Raw genomic sequence first — 14,604 nt, 5'->3', positions numbered from 1 at the left:
GGGGTACCGGTACAGAGTCAATGTGGAGGCTATATACAGGGGGTACCGGCACAGAGTCAATGTGGAGGCTATATACAGGGGTTACCGGTACAGAGTCAATGTGGAGGCTATATACAGGGGGGTACCGGTACAGAGTCAATGTGGAGGCTATATACAGGGGGTAACCGGTACAGAGTCAATGTGGAGGCTATATACAGGGGGTACCGGTACAGAGTCAATGTGGAGGCTATATACAGGGGGTACCGGTACAGAGTCAATGTGGGGTATATACAGGGGTACCGTACAGAGTCAATGTGGAGGCTATATACAGGGGGTACCGTACAGAGTCAATGTGGAGACTCTATACAGGGTGGTTACGGTACAGAGTCAATGTGGAGGTATATCCAGGGTATTACGGTTACAGAGTCAATGTGGAGGCTATATACAGAGGGTACCGGTACAGAGTCAATGTGGAGGTATATACAGGTGGGTACCGGTACAGAGTCAATGTGGAGGCTATATACAGGGGGTACCGGTACAGAGTCAATGTGGAGGCTATATACAGGGGGTACCAGTACAGAGTCAATGTGGAGACTCTATACAGGGGGGTACCGGTACAGAGTCAATGTGAAGGCTATATACAGGGTATTACGGTACAGAGTCAATGTGGAGGCTATATACAGAGGGTACCAGTACAGAGTCAATGTGGAGGCTATATACAGGGGGTACCGGTACAGAGTCAATGTGGAGGCTATATACAGGGGGTACTGGTACAGAGTCAATGTGGAGGCTATATACAGGGGGTACCGGTACAGAGTCAATGTGGAGGCTATATACAGGGGGTACCGGTACAGAGTCAATGTGGAGGCTATATACAGGGGGGTACCGGTACAGAGTCAATGTGGAGGCTATATTCAGGGGGGTACCGGTACAGAGTCAATGTGGAGGCAAATACAGGGGGTACCAGTACAGAGTCAATGTGGAGACTATATACAGGGTATTACGGTACAGAGTCAATATGGAGGCTATATACAGAGGGTACCGGTACAGAGTCAATGTGGAGGCTATATACAGGGGGTACCGGTACAGAGTCAATGTGGAGGCTATATACAGGGGGTACCGGTACAGAGTCAATGTGGAGACTCTATACAGGGGGGTACCGGTACAGAGTCAATGTGGAGGCTATATACAGGGGGTACCGGTACAGAGTCAATGTGGAGGCTATATACAGGGGGTACCGGTACAGAGTCAATGTGGAGGCTATATACAGGGGGTACCGAACCAGAAGTCAATGTGGAGGGCTATATACAGGGGGTACCGGTACAGAGTCAATGTGGAGACTATATACAGGGTGTTACGGTACACAGCGTCAATGTGGAGGGCTATATACAGGGGGTACCGGTACAGAGCGTCAATGTGGAGGCTATATACAGGGGGGTACCGGTACAGAGTCCAATGTGGAGGCTATATACAGGGGGTACCGGTACAGAGTCAATGTGGAGGCTATATAGGGGGGTGGGGTACCGGTACAGAGTCAATGTGGAGGCTATATACAGGGGGTACCGGTACAGAGTCAATGTGGAGACTATATACAGGGTGTTACGGTACAGAGTCAATGTGGAGGCTATATACAGGGGGTACCGGTACAGAGTCAATGTGGAGGCTATACAGGGGGTACCGGTACAGAGTCAATGTGGAGGCATATACAGGGGGTACCGGTACAGAGTCAATGTTGAGACTATATACAGGGGGTACTGTACAGAGTCAATGTGGAGGCTATATACAGGGTGTTACGGTACAGAGTCAATGTGGAGGCTGTATACAGGGTATTACGGTACAGAGTCAATGTGGAGGCTATATACAGGGGTAACCGGTACAGAGTCAATGTGGAGGCTATATACAGGGGGTACTGGTACAGAGTCAATGTGGAGGCTATATACAGGGGGTACCGGTACAGAGTCAATGTGGAGGCTATATACAAGGGGGTACCGTTACTGGGTCAATGTGGAGGCTATATACAGGGGGTACCGGTACAGAGTCAATGTGGGAGGCTATATACAGGGGGTACCGGTACAGAGTCAATGTGGAGGCTATATACAGGGGGTACCGTTACTGGGTCAATGTGGAGGCTATATACAGGGGGGTACCGGTACAGAGTCAATGTGGAGGCTATATACAGGGGGGTACCGGTACAGAGTCAATGTGGAGGCTATATACAGGGGGTACCGGTACAGAGTCAATGTGGAGGCTATATACAGGGGGTACCGGTACAGAGTCAATGTTGAGACTATATACAGGGGGTACTGGTACAGAGTCAATGTGGAGGCTATATACAGGGTGTTACGGTACAGAGTCAATGTGGAGGCTGTATACAGGGTATTACGGTACAGAGTCAATGTGGAGGCTATATACAGGGGTACCGGTACAGAGTCAATGTGGAGGCTATATACAGGGGGTACTGGTACAGAGTCAATGTGGAGGCTATATACAGGGGGTACCGGTACAGAGTCAATGTGGAGGCTATATACAGGGGGTACCGTTACTGGGTCAATGTGGAGGCTATATACAGGGGGTACCGGTACAGAGTCAATGTGGAGGCTATATACAGGGGGTACCGGTACAGAGTCAATGTGGAGGCTATATACAGGGGGTACCGTTACTGGGTCAATGTGGAGGCTATATACAGGGGGTACCGGTACAGAGTCAATGTGGAGGCTATATACAGGGGCTACCGGTACAGAGTCAATGTGGAGGCTATATACAGGGGGTACCGGTACAGAGTCAATGTGGAGACTATATACAGGGGCTACCGGTACAGAGTCAATGTGGAGACTATATACAGGGGCTACCGGTACAGAGTCAATGTGGAGGCTATATACAGGGGGTACCGGTACAGAGTCAATGTGGAGGCTATATACAGGCGGTACCGGTACAGAGTCAATGTGGAGGCTATATACAGGGGGGTACCGGTACAGAGTCAATGTGCGGGGGCACTGGTTGGTCAAGGTAATTGAGGTAATATGTATATATGTAGGTAGAGTTAAAGTGACTATGCATAGATTATAAACAGAGAGTATCAGCAGCGTAAAAGAGGGGTCTGGGTAGCCCTTTGATTAGCTGTTCAAGAGTCTGATGGCTTGGGGGTAGAAGCTGTTAAGAAGCCTCTTGGACCTAAACTTGGTGCTCCGGTACCGCTTACCATGCGGTAGCAGAGAGAACAGTCTATGACTAGGGTGGCTGGAGTCTTTGACAATTTTTAGGGCCTTCCTCCCACACCGCCTGGTATAGAGGTCCTGGATGGCAGGAAGCTTGGCCCCAGTGATGTTCTGGACTGTACGCATTACCCTCTGTAGCGCCTTACGGTCGGAGGCCGAGCAGTTGCCATACCAGGCAGTGATGCAACCAGTCAGGATGCTCTCGATGGTGCAGCTGTAGTTACAACAGCAGGTTATGGTGAACAGTGGCGGCAGGTAGCCTAGGTAGCCTAGTGGTTAGAGCATTGGGTCAATAACCGAAAGGTTGCTGAATCAAATCCCCGAGCTGACAAGGTAAAAATCTGTCGTTCTGCCCTTGAACAAGTCAGTTAACCCACTGTTCCTAGGCTGTCATTGTAAATAAGAATGTGTTCTTAACTGACTTGCCCTAGTTAAATAAAGGTTAAATAAATAATATAAAACAGTGTCGAAGGCCAACAGCAGGGTGTGGTCGACAGCGTCCAAGGCCAACAGCAGGGCATGGTCAACCGTGTCGAAGGCCAACAGCAGGGTGTGGTCGACAGCGTCCAAGGCCAACAGCAGGGTGTGGTCAACCGTGTCCAAGGCCAACAGCAGGGCGTGGTCGACAGTGTCCAAGGCTGTCAATAAAAAGTGAAACAGTGATTTTTCTTGTCCCGAGCATCTAGAATATCACCTACAACCTTACTTACAGCAGTAATTGTACTATGTTTGGCTCTAAAACCCGACTGGAATTGAGATTAAACTGAGTTTTTATAAAGAAAGTATTTGAACTGTGAGTCCACCAGGTTTTCTAAAACTTATGCCAGTGCAGACAGTTTAGATATGGGACAATAGTTATCCAACTGGGACGGATCTCCACCCTTATGTAAAGGCCATAGGACATAGGCTGCTTTCCAGACTTTTGGAATGGTATTACTCCCCAAGGAAAGATTTAATATCTGAGTGAGAAGGGGCAACAATGATCTCCGCACCAATTGTTTTTTAATTAAGGGTTTAATTGATCCGGACCAGATGCTTTCTTAATATCAATAGATTTGAGTGCCTTTTTACAACTTCTGAAAGCTCAATCTCTGTAAAAATGAAATAGATGAACCGTAGACCGGCAGCGGCGGTTTCATTCACAGCCTCATTCGAGATGTTAGGATGGAGTTCATTATCAGATACATGCCCAGCTTTAACAAAATCCTCTTTAAACATGTCAAGCAGTTTATTATAGTCAGTCACATCCATTGAATTTGAGGTCAATTTCAGTGAAAGACCAGAGTTAGTGTTAGCATTCATGGATTTAATGGTTTTCAATCATTTCTTTGGGTTATTGAGGTTTGCTTTGGTAAATTCCTAATAGAAGCTAGATTTGCTTTTCCGTATTAACATGTTGCACTTGTTTCTCAGTGCCCTGAATAACTGCCATTCAGCCTGGGAATTACTCTTTCTGGCTTTGGTCCATTGTGTATTTCTTGAACCGATCAGATAATTCGCCTTTAAACCAGGGATTGTCTCTACCTCTTACCCGATACTTTTTGAGAGGGGTGAGTTTATCACAGATAGTAAAACACATGGAGTTTATTACAGATAGTAGAACACATGGAGTTTATTACAGATAGTAGAAAACATGGAGTTTATTACAGATAGTAGAAAACATGGAGTTTATTACAGATAGTAGAAAACATGGAGTTTATTACAGATAGTAGAAAACATGGAGTTTATTACAGATAGTAGAAAACATGGAGTTTATTACAGATAGTAGAAAACATGGAGTTTATTACAGATAGTACTAATTAGAGACCTAGACAACCAGGTGAGGGAGTTCCTTACTAATTAGAGACCTAGACAACCAGGTGAGGGAGTTCCTTACTAATTAGTGACTTAGACAACCAGGTGAGGGAGTTCCTTACTAATTAGTGACCACGTTTGGTGTAGGGGGACAAAATAAATGTATGCACGACAGCACACGATGGCGCACGCGAGCAGCCGGTTTGGGTTCCGTGTTATTCTAGAACAGTCTAATGGATCGAGAACCACCACCTTCTATTCTAGAACAGTCTAATGGATCGAGAACCACCTCCTTCTATTCTAGAACAGTCTAACAGATCGAGAACCACCACCTTCTATTCTAGAACAGTCTAACAGATCGAGAACCACCACCTTCTATTCTAGAACAGTCTAACAGATCGAGAACCACCACCTTCTATTCTAGAACAGTCTAACGGAGCTGGTGGGCGTCAGTCACTAATTCGCTAATTAAAATCGTATGTTATGTGACGTTAGCAGCATTCCGGCTTCGCTGTTACTTCTCCATATAAAATCACCCACCCACACACTCCCTTGGTAGACATGGGGACACAGAAGACGCCATGGGATTTATGATTTATGATAAGAGCAGCATGATGTTTGTGTGTGTCGCTCCTATTCTTCCTTACCTCTCTGGCCCAGCTAGATGCCCACCACAGCCTGTTAGGGGTTAGAGGTGAAGCTGAGATGGAGACAGACAGACAGACAGACAGACAGACAGACAGACAGAAGGAGCAGAGAGATTCTCTTTCTCTCTCTCTCCCCCTCCTTCCTCCCTCTTTCTCCCTCCCACCAGCCTGTGTTAGATGAGGGATGGAGGGAGGGAGGGAGGGAGGAGAGGGAGGGGAGGAGAGGAGGGAGGGAGGGAGGAGAGGGAGGAGGAGAGGAGGGAGGGAGGGGAGGAGAGGGAGGGAGGGGAGGGAGGGAGGGAGGAGAGGGAGGAGGAGAGGAGGGAGGGAGGGAGGGGAGGAGAGGGAGGGAGGGAGGGAGGGAGGGGAGGAGAGGAGGGAGGGAGGGAGGGAGGGAGGGAGGGAGGGAGGGAGGGAGGGAGGGAGGGAGGGAGGGAGGGAGGGAGGAGAGGAGCCACATCAGAGCAGCTCCTGCCTCATTAAGGCTCCATGGAAACTGTTCCTGCTCAAATTGGTTCCACATGGGCCCTCCTCAGTCATCCACACTACTACTCTTTATGTTCATCAATACACACACACACACACACACACACACACACACACACACACACACACACACACACACACACACACACACACACACACACACACACACCATCCACACACACTGCACAGGCTTAAACATACACTGACACACAAACATGCAGACACACACACACACACAGAGACATCAGCACAGAGACATCAGCACACAGAGACATCAGCACACAGAGACATCAGCACACAGAGACATCAGCACAGAGACATCAGCACACAAAGACATCAGCACAGAGACATCAGCACAGAGACATCAGCACAGAGACATCAGCACACAGAGACATCAGCACAGAGGCATCAGCACAGAGACATCAACACAGAGACATCAGCACACAGAGACATCAGCACACAGAGACATCAGCACACAGAGACATCAGCACACAGAGACATCAGCACAGAGACATCAGCACAGAGACATCAGCACAGAGACATCAGAGACATCAGCACAGAGACATCAGCACAGAGGCATCAACACAGAGACATCAACACACACTAAAACACACACAACAAAAATATAAACTCAACATTTAAAGTGTTGGTCCCATGTTTCATGAGCTGAACCTATGACCGTGTGTTGACCTATGACCCTATGAGCTGAAATAAAAGATCCCAGAAAGGTTCCAAAGGAGTGTTTCTCCTTTGCCAAGATAATCCATCCACCTGACAGGTGTGGCATATCAAGAAGCTGCTTAAACAGTATAATCATAACACAGGTGCACCTTGTGCTGTGGACAATAAAAGGCCACTCTAAAATGTTCAGTTTTATCACACAACACAATGCCACAGATATCTCTAGCTTTGAGGGAGCGTGCAATTGACATGCTGACTGCAGCAATGAACCACTAGAGCTGTTGCCAGAGAATTGAATGTTCATTTCTCTACCGTAAGCCACCTCCAACGTCGTTTTAGAGAATTTAGCAGTACGTTTAATCGGCCTCACAACCGCAGACCACGTGTGACCACACCAGCCCAGGACCTCCACATCCGGCTCCTTCACCTCTGGGATTGTCTGAGACCAGCCAACCAGACAGCTGATGAAACTGTTTCTGTCTGTTATAAAGCCTTTTTGTGAGAAAAAAACTAATTCTGATTGGCCGGCCTGGCTCCCCAGTTGGGTGGGCCTATGCCTTCCCAGCCCCACCCATGGCTGTGCCCCTGCCCAGTCATGTGAAATCCATAGATTAGGGCCTAATGTACTTAGACTGAACAAAAATATAAACATAACGTGCTACAATTTCAAAGATTTTACTGAGTTACAGTTCATATAAAGAAATGTGTAGATTTAAAATTCATTAGGCCCTAATCTATGGATTTCACATGACTGGGGATACAGATATGCATCTGTTGGTCACAGATACCTTAATAAAAAAGATGTAGAGGCCTGGATCAGAAAACCAGTCAGTATCTGGTGTGACCATTTGCCTCATGCAGCGAGACACATCTCCTTCACATAGAGTTGATCAGGCTGTTGATTGTGGCCTGTGGAATGTCGTCACGCTCCTCTTCAATGGCTGTGTTCACGCTCCTCTTCAATGGCTGTGTCAAGTTGTTGTCTAACAGTTTGAGCAGGAATTCTTCAGTTGTGTAAACCCAAAGTTTGATCAGCTGTCCAGGTGGCTGGTCTCAAACGCACCCGCAGGTGAAGCAGCCGGATGTGAAGGCGCTGGGATGGCGTGGTTATACGCAGTGGTGTAAAGTACTTAAGTAAAAATACTTGAAAGTACTACTTAAGTAGTTTTTTGGGGGGTATCTGTACTTTACTACTTATATTTTTTACAACTTTTACTTCACAACATTCCTAAAGGAGATAATGTACTTTTTACTCCTTACATTTTCCCTGACAACCAAAAGTCCTCGTTACATTTTGACAGGAAAATGGTCCAATTCACACACTTATCAAGAGAACATCCCTGGTCATCCCTACTGCCTCTGATCTGGAGGACTCACTAAACAGAGAACATCCCTGGTCATCCCTACTGTCTCTGATCTGGAGGACTCACTAAACAGAGAACATCCCTGGTCATCCCTGCTGCCTCTGATCTGGAGGACTCACTAAACAGAGAACATCCCTGGTCATCCCTACTGCCTCTGATCTGACGGACTCACTAAACAGAGAACATCCCTGGTCATCCCTACTGCCTCTGATCTGGAGGACTCACTAAACAGAGAACATCCCTGGTCATCCCTACTGTCTCTGATCTGGAGGACTCACTAAACAGAGAACATCCCTGGTCATCCCTACTGCCTCTGATCTGGAGGATTCACTAAACAGAGAACATCCCTGGTCATCCCTACTGCCCCCCCTGATCTGGAGGACTCACTAAACAGAGGACATCCCTGGTCATCTCTACTGCCTCTGATCTGGAGGACTCACTAAACAGAGAACATCCCTGGTCATCCCTACTGCCTCTGATCTGGAGGACTCACTAAACAGAGAACATCCCTGGTCATCCCTACTGCCTCTGATCTGGAGGACTCACTAAACAGAGAACATCCCTGGTCATCCCTACTGCCTCTGATCTGGAGGACTCACTAAACAGAGAACATCCCTGGTCATCTCTACTGCCCCCCCTGATCTGGAGGACTCACTAAACAGAGAACATCCCTGGTCATCTCTACTGCCTCTGATCTGGAGGACTCACTAAACAGAGAACATCCCTGGTCATCCCTACTGCCTCTGATCTGGAGGACTCACTAAGCAGAGAACATCCCTGGTCATCTCTACTGCCTGATCTGGAGGACTCACTAAACAGAGAACATCCCTGGTCATCCTACTGCCTCTGATCTGGAGGACTCACTAAACACACATGCTTTGTTTGTAATTAATGTCTGAGTGTTGGAGTGTGCCCCTGGTTATCCATACATTAAAAAACAAGAAAATGGTGCCATGTGGTTTGCTTTATATAAGGAATTTGAAATGATTCATATTTTTACTTTTGATACTTAAGTATATTTCAAACCAAATACTTTTAGAGTTTTACTCAAATAGTATTTCACTGGGTGACTCACTTTTACTTGAGTCATTTTATATGAAGGTATCTTTAATTTTTCTCAAGTATGAGAATTGGGGACTCCCCCCCACTAGTTACACGTGTTCTGCGGTTGTGAGGCCGGTTGGACTTACTGACGATTATCTAAAACTAATTTGTTTACAACATTTTTGAGAAATCTTTTGATTTCTTTTGAGAAAGTGTTTTTGTGCGTAGGGAACATTTCAGGGATCTTTTATTTCAGCTCATGAAACATGGGACCAACACTTTACCTGTTGTGTTTATATTTATGTTCATAACACACAAACACACACATTACATACTGTACAGGTATCTGTTCATTACATACTGTACAGGTATCTGTTCATTACATACTGTACAGGTATCTAGTCATTTAACATTTCATTTCTGTTCTTGGTATCACATCCGACCAACTCCGTGAACATGTTCAATAATGTTAATGGACTATTCGATTTTCTACTGTTGAGGTTTGGAGTAATACAGTAAATATAATGTAGTAGTTTGCTGTTGTCTTGGCACCGGTCGTCAGAATAGATTGTAAAATATATTTCTGATCTTTAAGGGACGACATGAATAAAGGAAACATACTGTCAATACTCCAATAATGTGGTTTTCATGAAGGGACGATATCAATGTTTTGATGACGTTTTTTTTAAAACAGGGTTCTCCCTCTCTCCCTCTCCGTCTCTCTCTCTAGGTTCGTCAGATCTCAGTCCGTTTCCAGGTCAGTTTGAGCGTCAGTTCCCGGGTCTCTCCTCTCTGACGGAGTCTGGTTTCTCCAGTCCCAGAATGCACTACCCCACCACTTTTACCTACACCCCTCCTGTCACCTCCGCCATGTCGCTAGGCTCCGCCCACTACCACACCTACCTGCCCCCTCCTTACCCTGGTTCCACCCAGAGTCAGAGTGGACCCTTCCCGACCAGCAGCGCTCCCTATCTCTACTATGGAGCATCCTCTGGGTCGTACCAGTTCTCCATGGTTCCCGGGGGGGACCGCTCCCCCTCCAGAATGGTTCCTCCCTCCACCAGCGCCTCCACCGGTAGCTCCCTGGTTAACCCTAACCTGCCCAGCCAGGCAGATGGAGGGGTGGAAGGAGATGGGAGCCACAGCAACTCCCCAACCGTTCTCAACCCTGCTGGGGGACGCATGGATGAAGCTGTCTGGAGACCTTACTGAGGAGAAAAGGGAGATGAAAGGAGGAAGAAGAGGATGGAGAGGAGGATGAAGAGGAGGAGGAGAGGTGGATGAAGAGGAGGAGAGGAGGAGGAGGAGGATGAGGAGAGGAGAAGAAGGCAACGTAAACTATTGTCATGGTTTTAAAGCACAAAACCTTTCAAATCAATTTTTGACATCTGATTAAAAAGCAGCAATTCTCCAGTATCATCCACAATTTACGGGACAACGCTTCAGGCTATTTGTAGCAGACAGCTTGTTTTGTGTAGTATTTGTATTTGTATAAGGCTTTTAGCTGAGTATGTTGTTGTACTAGGACAATACAGCAGGACAATACAACAGGACAATACAGCAGGACAATACAACAGGACAATACAACAGGACAATACAACAGGACAATACAGCAGGACAATACAACAGGACAATACAACAGGACAATACAACAGGACAATACAGCTGGACAATACAACAGGACAATACAGCTGGACAATACAGCAGGACAATACAACAGGACAATACAGCTGGACAATACAACAGGACAATACAGCAGGACAATACAGCAGGACAATACAGCAGGACAATACAGCAGGACAATACAGCAGGACAATACAACAGGACAATACAGCAGGACAATACAGCAGGACAATACAACAGGACAATACAGCAGGACAATTCAACAGGACAATACAGCAGGACAATTCAACAGGACAATACAGCAGGACAATACAACAGGACAATACAGCTGGACTATAAAACAGGACAATACAACAGGACAATACAGCAGGACAATACAGCTGGACAATACAACAGGACAATACAGCAGGACAATACAACAGGACAATACAACTGGACTATACAACAGGACAATACAGCAGGACTATAAAACAGGACAATACAGCTGGACTATAAAACAGGACAATACAACAGGACAATACAGCAGGACAATACAGCTGGACAATACAGCAGGACAATACAGCAGGACAATACAACAGGACAATACAACAGGACAATACAGCAGGACAATACAACAGGACAATACAGCAGGACAATACAGCAGGACTATAAAACAGGACAATACAGCAGGACAATACAGCAGGACAATACAGCAGGACAATACAACAGGACAATACAGCTGGACAATACAACAGAACTATAAAACAGGACAATACAGCAGGACAATACAGCTGGACAATACAGCAGGACAATACAACAGGACTATAAAACAGGACAATACAGCAGGACAATACAACAGGACAATACAGCAGGACAATACAGCAGGACAATACAGCAGGACAATACAGCAGGACAATACAACAGGACAATACAGCAGGACAATACAGCAGGACAATACAACAGGACAATACAACAGGACAATACAGCAGGACAATACAGCTGGACAATACAACAGGACTATAAAACAGGACAATACAGCAGGACAATACAGCAGGACAATACAGCAGGACAATACAGCTGGACAATACAGCAGGACAATACAGCAGGACAATACAACAGGACTATAAAACAGGACTATAAAACAGGACAATACAGCAGGACAATACAACAGGACAATACAGCAGGACAATACAGCAGGACAATACAGCAGGACAATACAACAGGACAATACAGCAGGACAATACAGCAGGACAATACAACAGGACAATACAGCAGGACAAGCACTGAGTAGCAAAAGAGGACAGGAACACGTACAGTATGTTACCATGGTGAAGATGAGAGTAACAGCTGTGTTGCGATGTGGTGGTGTGAACAAAGTTTGCTTTAAAATGTCTATATGCTCATTTTAAATCAATTAATTTAAATTGTATATTATTGGTGAAAAGATGTGGGTTGAGGAGTTTTAACTTATGAAGCCATAAATTATGTAATGTATTTTAAACCTTGAGTGGTAGAATTCTGTATTCTGAATATTTGTATGCATCTATATGATTCCGTTAACCGTCTTTTTCATTGGTCGTTTAAGTGAAATTATTTTAAAACAATAGTTTTACCCTAATATTGTTTTTCTTAAATATGTTTATACATTTAAAATTCCTCTCCAAAGATAAACGAAACAAGCTACTTCCTCTGTAAAACAATAATAATTTAATCTGAACGCGTAAAAAAGCAATGACACACTAGATTACAGATTATAAAAACACCAGAATCTGAATTCATACAGCACGACAATACAGCAACAGCATGTACGATGACAACCTGACAAATCGACTCTGACCCTAGACATGCTTTTACTTTATATGTTTTTACCGTGGAGTATTTTGTCAGGTTGAATCTGTTTGCGATGTCTATACTGTACATGAGCTACTGATCTTCTTGCAGTTTACACAGGTAGACAGGTATCCCAAAGTATCCCTGTTTTATTGTTTTCTTCTATACAGGTAGACAGGTATCCCAAAGTATCCCTGTTTTATTGTTACATCCTGGTGGATCTACCCAGGTCTTTTTTGTGTCCGCAATACAACACACCATCGTACGGTAGCTCGTCAAACCTAAATATAGTTGTTGATGATACTATACCCTATTCATGACTTGATTTACAATGTAGTATCAGCCACGTACACCATCTACATTAACAGTCACATATAGGATTTTAAAAATTCTGGTAACTTTCCCAAAACTCCCCTGGATTTTCCAGGAATACTGTTTGTAAAATGACTACAATTATGAGGGAATAAACAGGAAATATGGGAATCCTCCAGTCTGAATTTCTGTAAAGCCAGGGGATTTGGGGGAAAGTTTCTGTAATTGTGTAACCCTGTTCACATTTATGTTACTATATTAAATCATTATATTTTGATTAGATTTACAGCAGCCCCGATAACAACCTGTTACTTCCCTGAAACCATCGTCGTTCTGGTCTGATGTACTACAGATGACTTTCTGAATAATATGTCTTGGTGTCTCAAAAACATTTTATTTATTTTACTTTTCATTTTATGAATGAATGAATTAATAATCTGATGTTTGACATTTGTAAAAAAAAAAAAAAATATTCTGGATGAAAAATCTGTTTTGTCTTTGAGTTTATTTCTTATTTTGCTGTTGTTATTTTCTGTTTTGGGCATCCGACCACAGTATCCAGCTTTAATTTTGTCAACAAAAATAGTGACAAAAATATTAGTCAAACACCTGTTTTTCAGTGGCGATAGATGAGACAATAGCTGACTAAATAGACTTAAATATTGATCATTTATTTGAAATATTGATCATATGTTTGCCTGTCTGGTAAAAAAAACTAAACAGTATGGCATGTCACTCTTTTTGACAGCATCAGATATATGGTCTAAATCAAATCAAATTGTATTGGTCACATACACATATTTAGCAGATGTTATTGCGGATGTAGAGAAATACTTGTGTTCCCAGCTCCAACAGTGCAGTAGTATCTAACTAAATGCTTGTGTTCCCAGCTCCAACAGTAGTATCTAACTAAATGCTTGTGTTCCCAGCTCCAACAGTAATATCTAACTAAATGCTTGTGTTCCCAGCTCCAACAGTACAGTAGTATCTAACTAAATGCTTGTGTTCCCAGCTCCAGCAGTAATATCTAACTAAATGCTTGTGTTCCTAGCTCCAACAGTGCAGTAATATCTAACTAAATGCTTGTGTTCCTAGCTCCAACAGTACAGTAATATCTAACTAAATGCTTGTGTTCCCAGCTCCAACAGTAATATCTAACTAAATGCTTGTGTTCCCAGCTCCAACAGTACAGTAATATCTAACTAAATGCTTGTGTTCCCAGCTCTAACAGTAATATCTAACTAAATGCTTGTGTTCCCAGCTCCAACAGTGCAGTAATATCTAACTAAATGCTTATGTTCCCAGCTCCAACAGTACAGTAATATCTAACTAAATGCTTGTGTTCCCAGCTCCAACAGTGCAGTAATATCTAACTAAATGCTTGTGTTCCCAGCTCCAACAGTGCAGTAATATCTAACTAAATGCTTGTGTTTCTAGCTCCAACAGTAGTATCTAACTAAATGCTTGTGTTCCCAGCTCCAACAGTGCAGTAATATCTAACTAAATGCTTGTGTTCCCAGCTCCAACAGTAATATCTAACTAAATGCTTGTGTTTCCAGCTCCAACAGTGCAGTAATATCTAACTAAATGCTTGTGTTTCTAGCTCCAACAGTAGTATCTAACTAAATGCTTGTGTTCCCAGCTCCAACA

The 14,604-nt window shown here is 44.4% G+C and overlaps 1 protein-coding gene and 1 long non-coding RNA gene across 2 annotated transcripts in view; both read left to right on the top strand.

The window, feature by feature from the left end:
- LOC115175197 (runt-related transcription factor 2) overlaps positions 1-10,460 on the top strand; it is a 51,085-nt gene extending 40,625 nt beyond the window's left edge. Inside the window, exon 4 of the mRNA XM_029734447.1 lies at positions 9,941-10,460. Within this exon, the coding sequence (XP_029590307.1) occupies positions 9,941-10,422 (482 nt within the window). The 3' untranslated portion in view covers positions 10,423-10,460. The remainder of the gene's footprint in view (positions 1-9,940) is intronic.
- A 1,307-nt stretch (positions 10,461-11,767) lies between these two features.
- On the top strand, positions 11,768-13,424 carry LOC115175196 (uncharacterized). The gene is made up of 2 exons (XR_003871932.1): positions 11,768-12,762; positions 12,813-13,424. It is a non-coding gene; the product is annotated as an uncharacterized LOC115175196 (long non-coding RNA).
- The last annotated feature ends 1,180 nt before the right edge of the window (positions 13,425-14,604 follow it).

The sequence above is a fragment of the Salmo trutta genome, chromosome 35 (assembly GCF_901001165.1).
Source record: "Salmo trutta chromosome 35, fSalTru1.1, whole genome shotgun sequence".
Lineage (NCBI taxonomy): Eukaryota > Metazoa > Chordata > Actinopteri > Salmoniformes > Salmonidae > Salmo > Salmo trutta.
The sequence above is the reverse complement of the archived record's forward strand: the minus strand, read 5'-3'. Positions and strand labels throughout refer to the sequence as shown.